Here is a 19,249-nt window from a genome sequence, read left to right as displayed (position 1 = left end):
CACAGTTTGACTTTATCAATTAGTTCCTGTCCGATGGGAATTGGTTATTCTTATTTCTATTTAAACTTATCATACAACACAAGGCTGAAAAAGATGCAACAATTTTCAGAACTGCTTTGCTTGAAAATATAGTTTCATTTTGATTGAATTTCATTAATATGCATTGCTTTATTAGTTGAATATCTGATAAGACCCTTAATTTTTATTTTGGTATCAGCCATTTTTTGGCGTTTTTTTATATGGAATGCTTTTGTCTGCTTTAAGAACGGCACATGACCATAATGGGGTAGTGTAAACAGACCTAAATCATTAATACTACCAGCGGCACACAGAGCGGTCGTCACACACGTACATGGAAGAAATCCACTCAGAGTCAAGCATGTAGCAGACAGCAGCAGCTGCTGAGTGTATAATTAGAATGTTTTGAAGCAGAGACTGAACAGTTAGACTTTCACCTGCAAACCGAGGGGTTGGTACTGCAGTAAAGTGTCACATTCACATTTTCAATTAATCAAAGCAAGGAATGTTAAGTAAGTTTATAAATGAAGAAAAGAAAATGTTTTATCTCAATAATCTCATATGTTATGACATTCATGGTTTCCCTAAAGTATACACAATAATTACATGTTTGTTCATAAATGATATAATATATCCATCCATTCAGTCTGTATCTACTTGTCCTTGCAGGGTCACAGTAGGGTGGGCTGGAGGTTGCCGGTGTCTCCACAGGGTACACACTATGCATGCCGGCAGTTTATCAAGAGCGACACAGACATGAAAAACAGCCGTGTGAAAACAATGACAGTCACACATCACATTCCCAATGACAATAAAAACAGACCAAGTGACCTATCATATATAGTAATATAATATGATATAATATAATATAATAATATAATGTAATGTAATATAATATAATATGATAAAAATGATAAAAACAAAAATCATGATACTGAAATCACCTCAATTGCATATATATATAAGAAGTAAGCAAGCCTGATGGAGTTCCTGCTCCTGAACTATTATTTTATTGAGCAACACTTTAGGACACTCAGTGAAATTAGGTGCTTTCTGCGATGTTCAGAAAAAAGTCAGACCTCCAAACTTGTTGACAGGTATGTTGGTTCCCTGTTCATGAGTAAGGTACTTTGTCTGGCAGGTTTGTTTTTTTTCTTAACTTTCTTTTGAACAAAAATTCAAATTCAGTATATTTAATATTTTATTTAACTAAATTAACATCTAGTATTCTTTTACATTTATTATTACTTTTCTCAGGTTTGTGTTATTTGAAATTTTTACACTAGTGTGAATTCATAATTTTCTTAAATGGGAGGGTATGTAAACTTTTAAGCACAAATGTATTCCTCATTATCTGGCCAATGAGCGAAGTGACTTGGGCCTGGGCAGTGGAGAGTATCCTCTAAAGTTAAACAGATCATACGCAACTGTATGAATGTTTAAGCCCAATCAGTCAACCCTTACCCCAAACACTCTGACATCCCAGGGCTGTTTCCTCAGCCCTATTCTCTATACAGTATTTACTAACGACTTAAAACACTACTGTTAAGGATTTTATTTCTTATTTCTTTCAATATTTTTTTGCCCAAAAGAAGAGGTCTAGGTCTTGACATTGTGATGTCTGTAAAACAACCATGAACTTCAGATAATCTGATAAGACTAAGAGACTGCATGTCTGTTCACTTCTCTGCTGATTTTACCTGGAACAGCTTTGAAAAGACTATCCTACCTTCAGAAAGTTAAAGTGCATCAACCATCCCTACCTTCTTACAAACTTCTACAGGGCAGTGATAGAGAGGCTCCTGGTGCATTGCTACTCTGTGTGGTTCTCAAGCTGCTTTTAGCAGAACAGGACGAACCTACAGTGGTTAGTGAGGGCAACAGAATGTGTTATCTGATCACAGCTATCCTCACTGACAGACATTCAAACCTGACTCCAAAAGAAAACTGGGACCAGTGGAACAGACTCCAGTCATCCCAGAACCCCTTTTTCTTCTATTTTTTGCACATGTATCCATAAAAAAAACAATTTTCAGAAAAAAGAAAGAAATCCAGCAGACATAGTGTGTGATTGACAGCTGATATGTAAGAACTCTTTGTTCAGGTTATGGTCAGGGTGACTGTACATATAATCACTGAACAGGAACAATAATAAGATGATGTATTTTTTAGTTAAATTAAAGGTTAATGTGATATTTAGTTCCCCAAACTGTCTGTTGACAAAATGATAATTGACAATGAGCTCCATCTAGTGGAAAACAAAAGTATTTTATCTTTTTTTTTTTTTTTTTAGGTTTTAAAGATATTTAAATTGGGAGATCTGATCAGGAATAGAGATGTCTTTATTTTCTATTTTTTCTATTGTCTATTATCTCATTTTAATTTCCTTTATTTATGGACAGACAGGTAACAGCCTGGCTTCTTTCTGCATAAAGAATGTTCTCCCTCTGTATGATCGTTGTGTATGGCTGTTTGTTCTGCATCTCTACAGTGTGATAGACAGGAGGCCTGTCCAGGATATAGCCAGCCTCTCATCCTGGACAAGATTCATTGATCAAAATGGTCAACATAAATATGAAGGTAATATTGAATCAAAACCAATTCTGCACTGTAAGTGTGAATTTGAAGCTGCAGGGACAGTTAAATTATAAGTTTGGTAATTGTAGAATTTATGACATCAGGCTGCGCATTCTGCTGTACGACCAAGGGTACTACCAACAAGTCACGCATCAATTATACCGGTGTGATATTTGGGTCAAAAGTGAAAGTGTAGGTGTAATTTGTAAAGTTGAATTTGTCACTTACAGTCACAAATTCGTTCAATTGTATTTATTGTGTTGTATTTGTGTTAAAGAAAAACATATGTAACAAATTTGTGAAGATTTAAATACATGTGTTTGAATTTGTTTTGTACCATTTGGTTTAGATCAACGGAAGACATTTTGTTGTAATTGAGACAGATAAAAAATATATATCTACAATTACAAAACTCCAAAGTCACAAAACACAAATACAATAGTTCTGGACCATTTGGAGCAACTGAATATGTACTGTAAGAGGTTTTTAATGTGCAACTTGTAGAACACAATTTGTGTACTTGTATTTAATCATGAAAAGGTCTAAAAAAAATTTTTTACTTGTGAATTTAAAAAAATATGCAACTTCATATTCACACTTAAAATGCACAAATAGTTTTGACTAAATATCACCTTCATACAGGAACGCCAAACACTGAATGGGTCTTTGACATCTAGTCACATTAAAATACAACACCAACATGTTAGTTCCCTTAGTTTTGACCCCAGCACTGAAAGGGATCAAACTATCATATTATCATGTTTATGTGATTTCTGAACAGAGATATATGATCTGAGAGCAACATTGTTACTAATTTATTTCATTTTGATTTTGAACTGATAATGTTTTTACAATATATTTCTAGGGAGATTTAGACAGAAACCAGGAGTGATTGCAAACGTAAATCATGTTAAATGATGAGCTATAACATAATTTATATGTAATAACTGACACTGTAATCTACAGACACTAACATCCTGATATATTTGTTAAAAATCAAATGAGAAAAACACATTCATGATAGTTCAGTCAAAGCAGCTTTGTCAAAACTCCTCCCAGGCAGAATGAGACAGTAGTTGGTGGTGAATTAGGTTTGCCGGCCAGACTCCATTTAGGGTTCCAGTGATACTGAGGCTTTGAGAATGACGTGAAGCTGAGTAAGTCCCATCTGCTACCTGCTGCTCTTTAGCCACTGTTAAATGGATTAAACCTGGCACACAAACTGCTGCAGTGCAACATGGAGTGTTATATGGTCCAGACTGTGTCTTGTCCATATGTAGGTGGTCACAAAGCAGTCTGTTAAGTTTCCGCTCAGCCAGCTGTTACAGTCTGTGGTCCAACCTCAGCTCTCAATCTCATCTTAATTACTTGGAGAACAACTTATAAAATAACAAATTTACTGTCTCAGCATAATTTAGAAAGTTTGGTGACTGGCTTAGGACAAAAGAAAAGTGGTGCATACTGTATATAGCCTCACTGCTTGTAGAAAAATAATCAATACAGTTATAAATAAATCTGGGGGAAAAAAAATTTAATCTCTTAAAATGTTGGACTCACAAGGATCACAATAACTTTGCCTCCTGTTCAAGTGTTGGATATTTATTTATTTTTATATTTTGCATTTGAAAAACATTATCTGAGTCTTCCTCTCAATCTATGATATGTTTGGGTCTCAGGCCAAAAAGTGCATTTTAATGCTGTCTAAGCTAAAAGGTAAGTCAGTCTGCTGGAGGATAGCAAAATCAAAATGTTTTTGTCTATTCATGATGTTTGGTTACCTTAATAAATTACTGGAAACTAATACATTTTCATCAAATTGGTGAGTCATCACTTTCCTCTTTATTTATAAGCTGCCATGAAACATAATTTAAAAAAATCTAAAGCTTTGGTTTTGCTGTTGAGGCAAATGACTGTTTGGTTAACATGTCTATGATTTAAATTTGTTGAAGGACAGCTCTCGGATGTTTTATGCAAAACTAACAGCAATAAAGTGTGTTTAGAGAATAAAAGTTTGCAAATGTACCTAAAGTGGCTGCTGCTAAAATGCATCTAAAGATAAAACTGCAGTTCTAAATAATAAAGAGAGAATGTAAAAGAAAATGCCAAAAAAAAATGGAATATAGAGAAAAAGTCAAATATTTATAACTGTGCTCAAGAAGCCAATATTTAAAACTAGAACACAGAAATAGAGACAAAAGGCAGAGGTTAAAAAATTGTGTTTATGAATTTAATTCAAGGTACCGTAATTGAATTTTAATAAAAAAGCAGACCACAATTATTGAAAGTTTTCCGTACCGTGTAGTTAGTGACTATTAACAGTTAAATGTACAGTGAAATGAACTTAAAAATGGAGAAAGGCTCACACTAGTCTAACTATATCATTAACAGTCTGCTATACTATAAATCACAGATGGCCTAAAGAGATTAATCAGCTCACCTTCTCATTTTCCATCTAAAGATGTAGTTCAGTTGAGTCCTTATTACAAATGAATGCTTATCAAGCTTTACCTGGGAATTTGACCCAGATTTTCTTTTGTTTTTAGCATCAGCTGTATGTATCAAAGGTAAAAAATTCTAACATATTGGAATCTTTGAAGGAAATAAATGGCAAAAATGTTATATTATTCATATATATGTATTCAGTAAGTTAGTATTGTTTAATTAGTTATCTATATATTAGCTATCACTTAATTTTTTTTAGATAAAACATTTTAGATAAATTATTTTTCTGGTTAACTAACTATTTATAAAAAAAACACACATGCGCAGCCAAAGGTCAGTGCTTTTGTGGAAACACGGCAGCTTGAGGTCAGATTAACAAAGATGAGGGCCAGTTGGCCCAGCCTGAGCCAGGTTGGTGTTAAGACGGAAAAGTAGATCAGTGTCTGAGGATATAAAAACCAGTTCAAACATTGAGTCTGTCAGAGACATACTGAACGGCACATCACAACAGGTATCTAGATCAAGAGAATTGCACATTCAAAGGATTTATATCACATCTACCTGCTGTAAAACTGCCACCATGGTCCTGGAGGAGAACGAAGACTCCGTCTTTGAGCCCCAAATCACTGTGAGTATGTGAAAAAAAAGGCTGAAGTGACAAGAGCTGCTTAGGCCCAAAGATATTGTATTTTATTTCATTTCAGTTGTTCTTAGGAAACTGTAACTTTCAACTCACTGTAGGTGTTATGTACATATTGATATTGACACTTAAGGCAGAAGACCTAAAAAATAAAAACAAGCCAATAAAATCAACTATTTTTATTTGCCAATTGGCCATACATGTGGGGGTGCACCCTGAAGAAATGCGATCTGAATGATTGAATGTAATTGTTTTTTTAGGAGGAGTATGTGGAGACTCAGTATGGGGACATCCACTGCATCATGACAGGAACTCGAAAAGCAAACCGGCCTGTCATCCTGACCTTTCATGATGTTGGACTCAACCGTAAGTCCCCGCCCTCCCACAGAGCAGCTCAGTGTGATGTTTTGTTTTTAAAGAAATCCTTTTCTGTCCAATATCATATTATGGATTCACTCTGAAAGGGACTTTTCTTAAAGTCTATTTATTGGATTTTACATTTTAATTGGACCCTAATAAGATCATTTTATCCATATTTTAATGTTTTCAAAAATCAAATATTTCTTATTTGTTATTTGAATTATGTGAAAATCTTAGTAAAAGCAGAATATAAAAATCAAATTATAATATTTTTTTGTGTGCTTGTTTTTCCATACAGACAAATCCTGTTTCGAAACTCTGTTCAGCCATGAAGACATGCAGGAAATTGTTCGCCATTTACCTGTTTGTCATGTTGAAGCTCCTGGACAACAGGAAGAAGCCAAAACGCTGCCCGCCGTGTGAGTAAATTACTTTGGTATTCATTTCCCTTCAAGTCTTAAAAGAACTTTAATAGGACTGATGTGAATGCATCCCATTAACCAGTATTGATTTCCATAAATTACCCCCCTTTACCCAGAGATAGTACAGGCTAAATTACATAAAATGAATAAAGTAAAAGAAAAAAGAAAAATTTTAGTCTAGTTTTTAAATTACATTTACAAACCTTGTTAAACACATCACACGTATTGTAAAAAATACTATAACATTTAATAACACATTTCCACAGGTGTGTATCCCCGCTCATGCCGAATTTACATAACACTTGTGCATTCACAGACACATAAAAATTATCTTTCTGCATTTTCTGACAACCTGTATCTGGTACCCCTAATATTTTGAAAGTTAAATTTACTTTCATCAGACACTTTGTTTTTAATTGACCTCTAAAAATAAGGTTTGAGTAAAGATATCGATTTGATCATCTTTTAGACTTAGATTGCAATTTGTGAGTGAGCTACTATTTAACGAAAGCTTAATAACTGCTAATAAACCTGACATTTGACCCCTCAGGTACACCTTCCCTACCATGGACCAGCTCTCAGAGGTCATTCCTGCTGTCCTCAATCACTTTGAGTAAGACAAGACGGTCTAAATGACAAACATTTTACCTCATGTTCTGCTTCATCTTGAGTAATGCAGCTCTTCTCCATATGCTTTGCAGTCTAAACAGTGTCATTGGTGTGGGAGTTGGAGCAGGAGCTTACATTTTGGCCAGATTTGCAGTAAGTCTGATTTATTTTCAGCTACATTGAAATCTCAAGATGGTCCTCCTTCCCATAACACTTTGAAATTAATAACCCCTGCTTTTATTTTTGTTTATTGCTCTATAATTGTCAACAGGTGTCAACAGTTACAAACCAGGTCAAAATAAAGGTGGTAATTGTCATGGGTAACATGGCTGTTCACCCAGGGCCACATCTGTTGGACCCATAACAATGAATTTGTTTTCATTTTGATTTTAGGTCAACCTTAGATACAAACATAACCGGAATATTTAATTGTGTTATCTGGACAAACTTTTTTTTTTTTTTTTTTTGTTCTCACAGCTACGAGTAAAAAAATAAAATCCTTGGGGTCCCTTTTTCTCACACACCTTTTTTCTCTCACAGTTTAATTGTGTAATTAGTCAGAATTTGGACGACTAATGCTTTGTACTTATATCGCTAACGCTTTTTCCCAAGTCAGGAGACTTGACCAAAGTGCTTTACAATACATTCACTCATTCAGCCATTCAAACACATCTGCCCTCATACCACTACATTAAAAGCCGGAGCTTAAACCAATAGGGGGAAATTCTGCATCTTATACCACTGTTGCCCCATAGGATTGGTGTGTTATGTAGGAAAAGCAGAGATGATTTCCCCCATTTTGTTTATGGGTCATAAATTGGAAATCTGCGAAGTACCAGTATAGTTATGGATAGTTTTAAGGATCTGCAAGTGATTGATAGAGGTGGCCAATGTAGTGGGAAATACTTTACATTTGTATGATACATCTTCATAGTAATAAAAAACTTTTTTGCTTTGCTCCTCCTTGTCCTTCATCAGCCTGAAATTGTACCCTCTGCTGTTGTGTTGACGTGTTTTGTTTCCTGATAGTGACATAAGCTATAGAGGCTTTCTATAAGTTTGGCGGCTTAGCGTATTATGAAGTGTGAATACTCAGAGGCAAAGCAAACTTTTCTTTTAATTGCCAACTCAAGAATAAATAAAAAATTCTCAGTTTTTTGGAGTACTGTTGATTTAACTAGTATGTGAGGGATCATGCAGGCAGGGCAACAGAGACAGGGGCTCGCTCAGAGCAGCTTTTATACTTTAATGCATAAACACATACAGAGATGCCATACCAGTGAGTTTCCTGACAGTGGAAATGAACAGCTGACAAATTCCTTCTGCTTTCTTCTGTGTTTAGCTGAATTACCCCGACTTGGTGGATGGATTGGTTCTGATCAACATCAACCCCAATGCTGAGAGCCTAATGGATACTGTTGCAAACAAGGTACAGTATATACAAATGCTTGGTTGGCCCTTCCACCTTTAAACATCCACATACTGTAAGCTTAAGAATCTGAGTTGGTCTTAAAGGGTCAAATATGTAATAGTTTGACGTAAAATCCATTCCTTGTATAAGAAGCATAAAGTTCTGGTCACCTATGAACCTATAAAAGTACAGACTCAGTGCTTCATGCATCTCAGGAGAAATAACATCAGCTGGACAGTATCAATCAACTGCATTTGATTGATACTGTGATACTTTGCAAACAATTAACAAGCATATAAAATAAAAATCAGAAAACAAAAGAAAAATAGTCCATGAGATATTTTCAGCATGAAGTCTTTCATAAATACGGTTTCAGTCGACCTTTACTTAAGTTTGACTTCTTCATAATTAGCATGATAAAAATCTATAATAAATTAACATGGATGGTTGATAAACTGTAAAGTCTGTGTAATTTTTATTGCCTGAACAGCATCATGCATAAAATGTATTCAATGGTTCGTTTTTAGGGGAACAGAGTAGAGCACAGAAGTTTTCCGTTATTCATTTCTTATTTGGGCAATATGTTTTTTAAGTACTCTTAGGACAAAATTCGTTAGGAGGCTCTAAAAACAAATATGTAAATTGATTTTGTATTTCTAAAAACTGCATTGATTTCCATTCCAATTTATCTAACTAAATTAAAGTTAACTGTCATTAGTTATCTGTCATAGAATTACTATAAAAATCAAACTGATAAATATGCAAATAAGACAACACTTAAAATGCTTACTGTATCAAAAGGGCTGTTTAATTAATAGACAATGTATAGTTATAGGTGTAGTTGTCTTGCAAAACATATTTTTTCAGAATGTCAATTTACTTCATAGTTGCCTAATTTTTGCAGATTGCAGAAAATTGCATGATATTAAAGCAAGGTCAACCATACTGTGGTGTTTGATGGGCCCCAAATTGAGTCCCTCTTAGGAGCTTTTAAATATGAATATGTAAAAATGATCGATTGTGTTTGTGTTATGCTGTAGATTACCGACTGGACCCTCACTCTCCCAGACAAAGTTATCACACACCTTTTTGGAACGGTAAGGTATCTTGATAGCCGTTTATATGTTCACTATAAAAATTAAAGCAAACGTGTGACATGCATACTTCCTTACTGCTAGGATGAGATCCAGGCCAATCAAGACCATGTGACTACATATCGTCACTATATCACAACAACGATGAACCAGTCCAACGTGAGTCAGTTCCTACGTTCCTACAACAACCGCAATACCCTGGAGGTAGAAAGGCCTGTCGCTGGAGGGAATGTTAATGTCAGGACCCTCATGTGAGTAAAATAAGAGATTTAAAACTAGGGTTGAACATTGGCAGTACCTGATAACTAATCCTCTCGGTTCTGTTGGATCACGCTACAGGTGCTCCTCCCTGTTGGTTGTTGGGGATAATTCTCCAGCCGTGGAAGCTGTGGTCGACTGCAACTCTAAATTGAACCCTACGAAAACCACACTACTTAAGGTAAACATACGAATGCTAATGAGAACAGTATTGAGCTAATTCAGCTACACAGAACAGCAGAATACAGCACAGATGGATGTATTATTACTGCATTACAGCAAACAAAACATTTGAAACACTGTCATGCAGTGGTTACGCCCCTCTATCAGCTTTCCCTTTCTCTACCGCAACACAGACAACAGAAAGTGAAAACAGTCCCCTCAAGAAGCCCTTTCTACAATTTTTCTGAACCTTTTAAGTAAAAGTATATTATAGAAAAGAGATGTTATATTGAAAGCTTCATGTTGTGAGCGGCAATTGTGCCACCCCAAAGGCTGTGCCGCCCTGGACAATGAGCCACATTTATAACACATCAAAATCCTGTTCTGCTGAGATTTCACTTTATACTTGAGCATTCATTTTTAACCATGTCTTGCAGAAAACATAAAATTTTCTGATAAAACAGTTAGGAAAAAACTGATAAAACAGTGAAGCAGTGGGTTGCAAAGCTGCCTTGTAGCAAGAAGGTTCTGGGTTTGATTCCCAGGCTGGGGACTTTCTGCATGGAGTTTGCATGTTCTCCCTGTGCATGCATGGGTTCTCTCCGGGTACTCCGGCTTCCTCCCTGAGTCCTAAAACATGACTGTTAGGTTAATTGGCTTCTCTAAATTCTCCTAGGTGTGAGTGTGTGCATGAATGTTGTTTTTCCTGTTTGCCCCTGTGTTGCCCATAGATAAAATGACGACCTGTCCAGGGTGTACCCTGCCTCTCACCCATAGACAGCTGTAGAGAGGCTCCAACACCCCTTGGAACCCCAACAGGGATAAGCTTGACGAAAAATGGATGGATAAAACAGTATGTGCAATTAAGCTTTAATTGTGACTTTATTGCTTTGTTCCAGATGGCAGATTGTGGAGGACTTCCTCAAGTCGACCAGGTATGAGAGTAAGCTAAAAGAAAAGTAGTCTACGCTTCCCTATTGGTGACCTAATGGGTTAATGTTTTATGTTTCTTTTTTGTTTGTTTTGTGTTTCTCCTCATAGCCCGCCAAAGTGATTGAAGCTTTGAAATATTTTATCCAGGGAATGGGATACTGTGAGTAAAAAATATTACACTATGTGTGTACTTTATTCAGTGAGCCCTTGCACTCCAAAAAACTCTTCTAAATACTTAGGTACAGCTGAGCCGGCATGTCTAATGAAGTCACTTTATTTTTTTTATATTTTCACGCCATTGTTGTTTTTTCAATCCAGTTTAATCTTGTCATTCTATAATCTTAATAGCAGTACAATGCAATAACAAGGCGTTGATCATTTTTCTTTCAGTGTCCAGCGCCAGCATGACCAGGCTTCGCTCACGGACAACCTCCAGCTGCAGCAGCATCTCGCTTGATGGCTCACGAGGCCGTGCACAGACCAATGAGCATGGACGAACACAATCAGAAGGCACTGAGGAGAAGTGTGGGTGTGCGCACACTGATGTCTCCATGGAGAGTATTTCTACTATAAGCCATAACATCTCAAACACCACTGAAGTGGCATGCTAGAATAACAATGCTACTTAGACAAAACTCTTTATACCTGCACTTATACCTTTATTATTTCCTTTGCTTTCAGAAATTATGTTATTATATTTAATTTAAATATGAAGATCACATATCATATTTTAAGTTATTTCATTCTTTTATGTTACCCGTCTAATGTTGTCCTCTATTATCTGAACCAGTGGCTTGTATCAGCTGTAGGCTTCATTGTTTTTTTTATTTTGTCTATAAATAAAGTAGAGGAGTAAAAAAAAGGTTGCCATGTAATTCTTCTGAAAACCAAAATGTGTTTGTAATTAGTCCTGCTTGGATTTTGAGTTCAAAGTTGTATTTATTGAAAAACAAACCCTTTTTATATCTATAAAAGGGTATAAAAAGGTTATAATTGTGAAACTGAACTGTGCTGTGTAATCATAAATCTCCAGTAATTAACTTCCTGAGCATGAATACCAAAGTGTTAGAAAAGGACAGTTCTAAAACACAAATGTGACTGCCTTTTGCAATGTGATAAATATTCTGTGAACATCTTCTCAAGACATTGTTCACCTAATTGTTCCTTCACAATGTGAAGGAAGGCCATCTAGTCTCTCTAATCTGGCTAATAAAGTAACAATGCACATGACGTATAAAGCATAAACCTAACAAAATGGAAGAGAAATCCATTGTGATTTCAGGTATGGTCATTTAAAAAATATATATTTATTGAAAAAATATGGCTTTCAACTGTGCTTTGAGTTTCTTTTCAACCCTAGAAATATGGAGTTCAGAAATATTATGGACTGAAATATAGCCAATCTTTTTGACAGACAAGATTTAGACTATGTGGCTATTTGTGTTTGCCAAAACATAAAAGACAATTTCAAAAGAATTATGTCATTTTATATAGGGTTTAAAGAGAACACTTTGGGCAAGGCATTAGGATAAGTTCAATAAAGATGTTCAGTTTGTGTGATCAAAAATAGCTAGGAAGGATGAAGTTTGATTCGATGTGATATGAAGGAAGGAAGGAAGTATACAAGAGGATGAATGCAAGAGGAAGGAAGGAAGGAAGGAAGGAAGGAAGGAAGGAAGGAAGGAAGGAAGGAAGGANAGGAAGGAAGGAAGGAAGGAAGGAAGGAAGGAAGGAAGGAAGGAAGGAAGGAAGGAAGGAAGGAAGGAAGGACGAACGGATGGATGGATGGATGGATGGATGGATGGATGGATAGATAGGCCACTAGATGGAGCAATATACCAAACCTCAATAAAAAGGTTAAGTTGTTTCAGTCAAGACTTTTTTCTTCCTGCTTCTAAGCTCTAATCCCTTTAACATTACACTGTCCATTTATTTTGTCATTTGATTTATGCAAGATAGTCCTTAAAACTCTCCACTTAATCTATTATCAATGACACCAATATGCGAATGTTGTTTACAATTATGGCTTACCATGGCATAATCATTGCATCTATATTTCTTAATCCATCACAAAGTTCTCAGTGCCCTATTATCATAGTTTGTATCTCTGTACAAAGACAAGCTGCGGCTTTGCTTTGTGTCTGCATGAACTTGTGTTAGTATGGAGATCAGCTGCATGCATGTGTAGGTGGTGCTGTTAGTGTAGGCCCATGAGAAGATGAATTGTTCTGAGCTTTGAGAGGGAGATGGCTGTGATACAGATCCAAAGCATTATAAAGACAGCTAGCATCAAAGTCACAATTATTTGGTTTATGCTTGCACTTATGTATGCGCGTAGGTCTCGGGGGCTTATTAATTTCAAAGCTTCTTTTGTCTGGCTTTCATTAGAATGCTGTGATGAATTATTCATGGGAAAAATCTCCAAAGACTTCAGATAAACATAAGACTTCAGTTCTCACTCAGTTAGTCTCCTATAAACATTTGAAGTGTTGTTTCATTTTGATGCATGTGCAATCTGTGTGTAGTTCCTTTTGCTATAATAGAACATATCAATAGCCACACTGCACTTTATGAAAATAATAATGCTGCAACAATTATTCCACATTCATTCACAAAAGGATTAGTAAGAAAGCAGCAAAACAAAAGACAAGGCAAGGCATTGCCCCAGGCCTCAATCAAGGCCTGCACATCATCCAGTGTCATCTATGACCTGGGCCTTGCCCCACAGCTACATAAATGTACATAAATGCCTCGAACACAGGGGCTACATTCTTCGTTGTGTGTTTGCTGTTTATCTCAACTACGCTGGTGATATAGCTTATTGTCATACATTCTAAAGGATTCGGTGTAGAATGGTGATTGTGCAATCTGGACACATCAAGTTTGATGTCTTATTAGATCGCAAAATTCACACAGTTTAGGAAAGTTAGTTTGTTGGTCCTATTTTTTTCTTTCTTACTTTATAGCGCTAGTGCCAGTATGCCCCAGTCCCATCCCTCAACACCACATTGATGTATTGATTGATTGACGTTACTAATCTTACAGTAGAGAAATTTACTCGTTACATTGGCTCAAATAGTCAAATAGAAATGCATTTTTCAAAGAGCTGTAATAGAGCGTACACTTGTCACCAGTAGCAGCAAAAGCAGTTAACCTGTCAGCAGTACCAGCAGCAGTACTCACATAAGGTGCTACTCACCATTGAAGGAATAACAAACTCCCCTTTGCTTCTCAACCCCAAATTAGCTGGGAACACCTTTAAAACCAAGCCAAGCCTTCTAAGACCCCTTGTGCACTGCATGCAAAAACTTCGATGTTGGATTTAAAAAGAATGTTCACTCTATCATCCCCTCATGTTCTTACTTCGGCCTCATGCTGTACATCTCCGATTGTATCTTGGACTGTTTATAAAAAACTCATCATCCTCCTTCTTTCTTGCCCCATCTTTATATAATCATTATGTTACCTTTTTCATCCTTATCACTGTCTGCCTATTCTGTGCTCTCCTTTGTCTTCGTCATAATTGTCCTCTCCTGCATCTATACTTCAACCTCCACATTGTCTCTATTAATCACCTCTCTTACACTGACAATAGAGACAATTCCTGTTTTTCAAGGACTCCTCTTAAGTCTCTCTCTTAAGTTAAATTATTATTCAATGAAGGGGCCCCAGGGGGTCCACCAGTTTCAAATCCAATACGCCTAAATTCTCCAATGAGGAGACACAGGTGACTTCACTTCTGCCTCAAGTACCAGCTGTGTAGTTGTCCGATAAGGGTTGCTTCCTCATAAAGTGTGTGTTTCTGAATGGAAGTCCAGGGAGGTCCAGGGCTAAGTCTGAAGAGCTCCCTTCATCAACCATCAGGGGCTCCTCAGTCATAGTAAAAAAAAACAAATCTTCTTCCTAGGTCCAGTGGCCTCTCACTTGTTCTGTAGCCATTTTCCTGAGCTTCTTCTATATATCTGGATTCTTTCTAACAACCTGAGATCCATAGTGTATTCCTGAGGCTAACCTGCTTTTCTCCAGAGCACATCCAATATTCAGTCCATCTTGAATAAGTGGCTCATTTATGGATCTGTGTTACCTCAACAAATAACTATCTCCTCTTGTTGTGTCTCAGCCTCCCAACTGGCCACCAGGACAGGCGTCTGTGGCTAAGACGTAGACCTCTAAAGCTCGCTTTGTGGATCAAGGGACTTATGTGGCTTTGTGTTTATTTTTTAGGTTTTGGTTCTATTAAAATCTTTTTGATTCTTGTTTATATATTTTTTTCTGATTTGTTTCTTGGTTTATTAATCACCTTTTGTCAATTTTCTGCTTTGGATCTTCTAAAGCTGCTCTAAATTCTCCTGATTATTCACAGCTGGTTCTCATTTCACTCATTAAAGCTCCTATTGATTAAAACCCTCATTCATTTCCTCACTTTCTTGGCAGATTTTTCTGGCCTCAATTGTGTTACCTTTATTCCTCTTTTCCTGTGTTCCAGTTGGTTTATTTTTTTCCAGTCTGAGACCTCTTTTCTTTTCTTTTTTTTTTCTTTTTTTAGCAAATACAGATCCTAGTAATTTATTTTCAGTTATAAAAAAAAATAATAAATAAGCAAACATTATACCTAGGCTTCATTTCTTTTTAATATCTAAAACTATAGAAATATGCCATCACTCTAAGTTTGCCCTTTTTCTTGTATTATTGACACTCCCACATGTCATGTGGTGGCAAAAACATGGGTTACCACCCATATATAGTAGGGTTTTTTCAGCATCAGGCTGTTAAAACCTTGCTGTTTTTCCAACAAAGTATTTAACTACAAAAAAAAAATACTAATTAGTTTAGTAAAGCTTTGTATCTTAATTTTTGTCCTATTTTCTGAACATTTTTTTTTTTCTTTTTTTTTTTTTCTTTTAGGTGGTTATCTAGTGCTAATCTAGATCTAGTCCTAATTAGTCCTAATTAGTTTTTTGTTATTGCTTCTTCTAATATAATTTTCTTGAAATTTCTTTATGTAATAACATTTATTTACAAAGCATCAAAAAAACTTTAGATGTTAGGGGAGTATAAAAACATGCAAAAAATTTTATTTGACCAGCCTCATGCTAAGAATTAATCCAGCTTCATGGTGCCGGTAAGTCAGGATTGAGACTTCTTGGTACAGGCCTCAGATCATTTGCAAAACCAAAAACATAATGAACATTTAGAAAGAAGAAAATGAAAGATTTTCTTTGAATCTCTTTTTTAATACTCTCTCTGAGCATCTTGTTTATGCCTTTACAGAGGGTCTGGTCTCATATGAGCTGGCAATTGCACTTTTCCCAACGTCATCACCTTTTTGCATGTTTGTTAATGCTGTGATCCAGCCATAGGAGAGAGAAATATCAACATCCGATCAAAAACACTCTAAAGACCTTTAAAACTAAAGATGAACTCTTTAAAATGATTCCATGTGTTTAATAATATTCTATCTAAATTCAGCCATGGCCTGCTGCTGCTGGATCTGACAGCCTGTCAGGGTTTTAAAGGAGGAGTGGGGAGAAACAGAGTGATTAATGCTTTAATGTATTGCCATCAAAGTCTCCAACAACACGGAGACAAAAAAAAGAAATCTGGTACGTTTATCACCAGTCTTTTTTTTAAACAAATAGTCATTAGAGTTGCTGAATATAGCAGCAAAGCTACTAAGTTGGCAACAACGATGAGCATCTCCTCCTTATGGTCTGGAGCCTCTCTGTAATAATAATAATTATTATTATTTAACTTTATTGATCTCACAATGAAGAAATTCCCTTCTGCATATTAACCCATTCACTTGGGGAGCAGTGGGCTGCCACTGAGCAGCACAATCAGGGGTTAAGGGTCTAGCTCAGGGACCAACAGTGCATGCTGTGGGGATCGAACTGAGTACTTGCAACCTTCTCAGAGCACAAGCGCACTGCTCTAACCAATGGTTTTTGTGCACCCTATACATTTTTTGTGTTTTCTAGTGTAATCTTTATTAATGCAAGTCTCATTTCTTCATTTGCACTACTTTGCCTGATTCCTTGCAGTTTCTTATGTTTGCAGGGCGTTTGCAGCCCGCACCCACATAAAGATCAAACAAAAGCTCTCAATAATTTAGATGTTTAAAAAAATGTGCATCATAAATAAAATTATGAATACCTCGAAGCACATGCATCAACCCTATTAGAATTTCAGATTGGGGTTGTTGAGAAGAGGACTGTACCGTGGAGTGCTATTGTGGCACGGTTTTCTTGCAGTAAGATCACCCTGGGTTCAATTTCTGTCCAAGGGTCTTTCTGCATGGAGTTTGTGTTGTCTTCCTGTGGAGGTATGGACAGGTATGGTCAGAAACATGACTTTTATGTCAGTTGGTGACTCTGAGTTACCCTTGCATGGTTGACTAACTTATAGGGCTTTGGTTTATTGTTCCAAATTGGAATATTGATATTTTAATTAACAAGTAGCCACATTTTTTTTTAGGTCTAACTCCTGTTTTAGCAATGTTTAGAAATAATTTCATAAAAATGCATTTTCATAACAAGGGGCTTGTTGTTAGAAAAAAAAAAATCCAGAGCAGCATTTCCTCAGATAAAACAATTATATGTATGAGTGAGTGGACAGTGGGCCCCTGTCATGCAGCCAGCTGCAGCCATGTTGTTGAAAGCTGGCTCCTCCAGCAGCAGCAGCGCTGTCAGCTAACGGCAGTGGACACCAACAACCGGGCACGGCGCTGTTGTGGACGACAGACTGCGAGAGGAACCCAAACCCCGAGCCGGTGCCCTGATACCTGCGGATATAGTCACTACATGAACCGCTTCTGATTGGAAAGAGTGAGCGGCTTCAGAGACGAGGAGCGGCCGGAGAGCTGCGGGCTGAAGCGGGTGAGCATTGATCCCTGTTTGGGGGCGGATTGAGTGGGAATAGCCCACCGCTAGCTCAGCTAGCTTAGCATTAAAGAGGGGCAACACACACAGGGACAATAGGGTTAACATGAACGTTTCACGCCTAGGTGCGTTTTTTTCGGGTGCTGCGAAACAGAATCGTGGAAAATGTGGATTATCTTTTAGGAAATAATGATTTACTTGATATCACGAAGTCATTTGTATTCCTCACATACAAACAGTGGTGCAGTGGCCGAAACCAGCCCTCTGTGTTTCTCCCTAAAGGTACAAAGGTCCAAACCAAGGTGCGTTTCTGCCACAATGAGCTTTAATACTCAGGTGAAACATCCGTTTGAAACATCAGCTGGTTAATAGTCTGAGGTTTTGTGTTGGAAGCTTTCTGTGCATATATAAGAAAATAAAAAATCTGGGAGCAGCTCTTTCTCATGCCTGATCGTAAGTTTATTAGGTTGCTCCTGCCTTATGGATCACATTATGGACAGATGTTCCAGTGAATACATATTACTTTTTGAAAAAGATGCACTCTATTTGTGTTTATAAAACAAAGCTGAGATTGAGTCTATGTTGTGTCGCTCTGTGGTTGTGATTTCTGTTTCCTTCCTTTGGCTTCTTTCAGTGGTTTTTGTTGAAAGCTGTTCTTTTTGGCTGTGGCTATATCTTTCCACCTGCCTCCACAGCTCTCTCTCTCTCAGCATTACCAGGACACTGAAGTCCTCTAATTGTTGAGAAGGGGTCTGTGTTTACTCAGAGAACCAAACTACAGCAATTTAGGTTTCCTTTTAATATTTTAAAAGATTAAAAAACTATCTTTCATCCTGGCTAGTTTTCCTAAAGGTAGTCAGCAGTCTGTGTTGTCCCTGCAGAGTAATTTATATCTGCGCTTTAGCTGTGAGATTCCCCAAAACATTTTGTAGCAAGAAGAAAGTATACAAAATCAAGCTTTAAGTAGATGTATTCGATATTTATTGTAATTGTAAAAAGCACTCCATCTTATCCTGTATAGGAGGTGATGTTACTGATCTTTCTGTATCCCTGCTTCTGTCTCCTTGAACCCCAGTCGGCCTTGGCAGATGGCCGCTCACACTGAGCCTGGTTCTGCAGGAGGTTTCTTCCTGTTAAAAGGGAGTTTTTCCTCTCCACTGTCGCTACAAGCATGCTTACTGTGAGTGATTGCCTTGGAGTCAATGAGTGGATGCAATCAATAGTTTTTTTCCTTAGATAAAACACCTTGAATCAATTTGACTGTATGATCTGGTGAACTGTAAAGTACCTTGAGATCACATGTTGTGAATTGGCGCTATATAAATAAACTGAATTAAAATGTTACAGGATAAAGCACATACTTTCCAGGTGCTAGGTGGGTTATAAGTCTAAAATTCTTTTTTTTTTTTTGAATATATTTTTAAAAAAATGTTTTTGTTTTGCTT

General features: G+C 36.7%; 2 protein-coding genes across 3 annotated transcripts in view; both read left to right on the top strand.

Annotated features, from left to right (window-relative positions):
• Positions 1-5,617: 5,617 nt before the first annotated feature.
• On the top strand, positions 5,618-11,537 carry LOC107088533 (protein NDRG1-like). Its single transcript, XM_015380763.1, has 12 exons — positions 5,618-5,665; positions 5,938-6,043; positions 6,336-6,456; positions 7,010-7,072; positions 7,161-7,221; positions 8,411-8,497; positions 9,520-9,576; positions 9,658-9,824; positions 9,913-10,012; positions 10,893-10,928; positions 11,035-11,086; positions 11,317-11,537. The coding sequence occupies exons 1-12, from the start codon at positions 5,618-5,620 to the stop codon at positions 11,535-11,537; spliced, it is 1,119 nt and encodes a 372-aa protein (XP_015236249.1).
• Positions 11,538-17,568: 6,031 nt separating this feature from the next.
• LOC107088538 (focal adhesion kinase 1-like) overlaps positions 17,569-19,249 on the top strand; it is a 78,268-nt gene continuing 76,587 nt past the window's right edge. Inside the window, exon 1 of one of the 2 annotated variants that reach the window (XM_015380777.1) lies at positions 17,569-17,801. The gene's annotated coding sequence lies outside the window, so the exon portion shown is untranslated. Of the gene's footprint in view, positions 17,802-17,985; positions 18,107-19,249 lie in introns of those variants that run through there. The other variant, XM_015380778.1, reaches the window with a different exon arrangement.

The sequence above is a fragment of the Cyprinodon variegatus genome, unplaced genomic scaffold (assembly GCF_000732505.1).
Source record: "Cyprinodon variegatus isolate N-32 unplaced genomic scaffold, C_variegatus-1.0 Scaffold221, whole genome shotgun sequence".
In the NCBI taxonomy this organism is placed as follows: Eukaryota; Metazoa; Chordata; class Actinopteri; order Cyprinodontiformes; family Cyprinodontidae; genus Cyprinodon; species Cyprinodon variegatus.
This window is presented reverse-complemented; position numbering and strand designations above follow the sequence as displayed.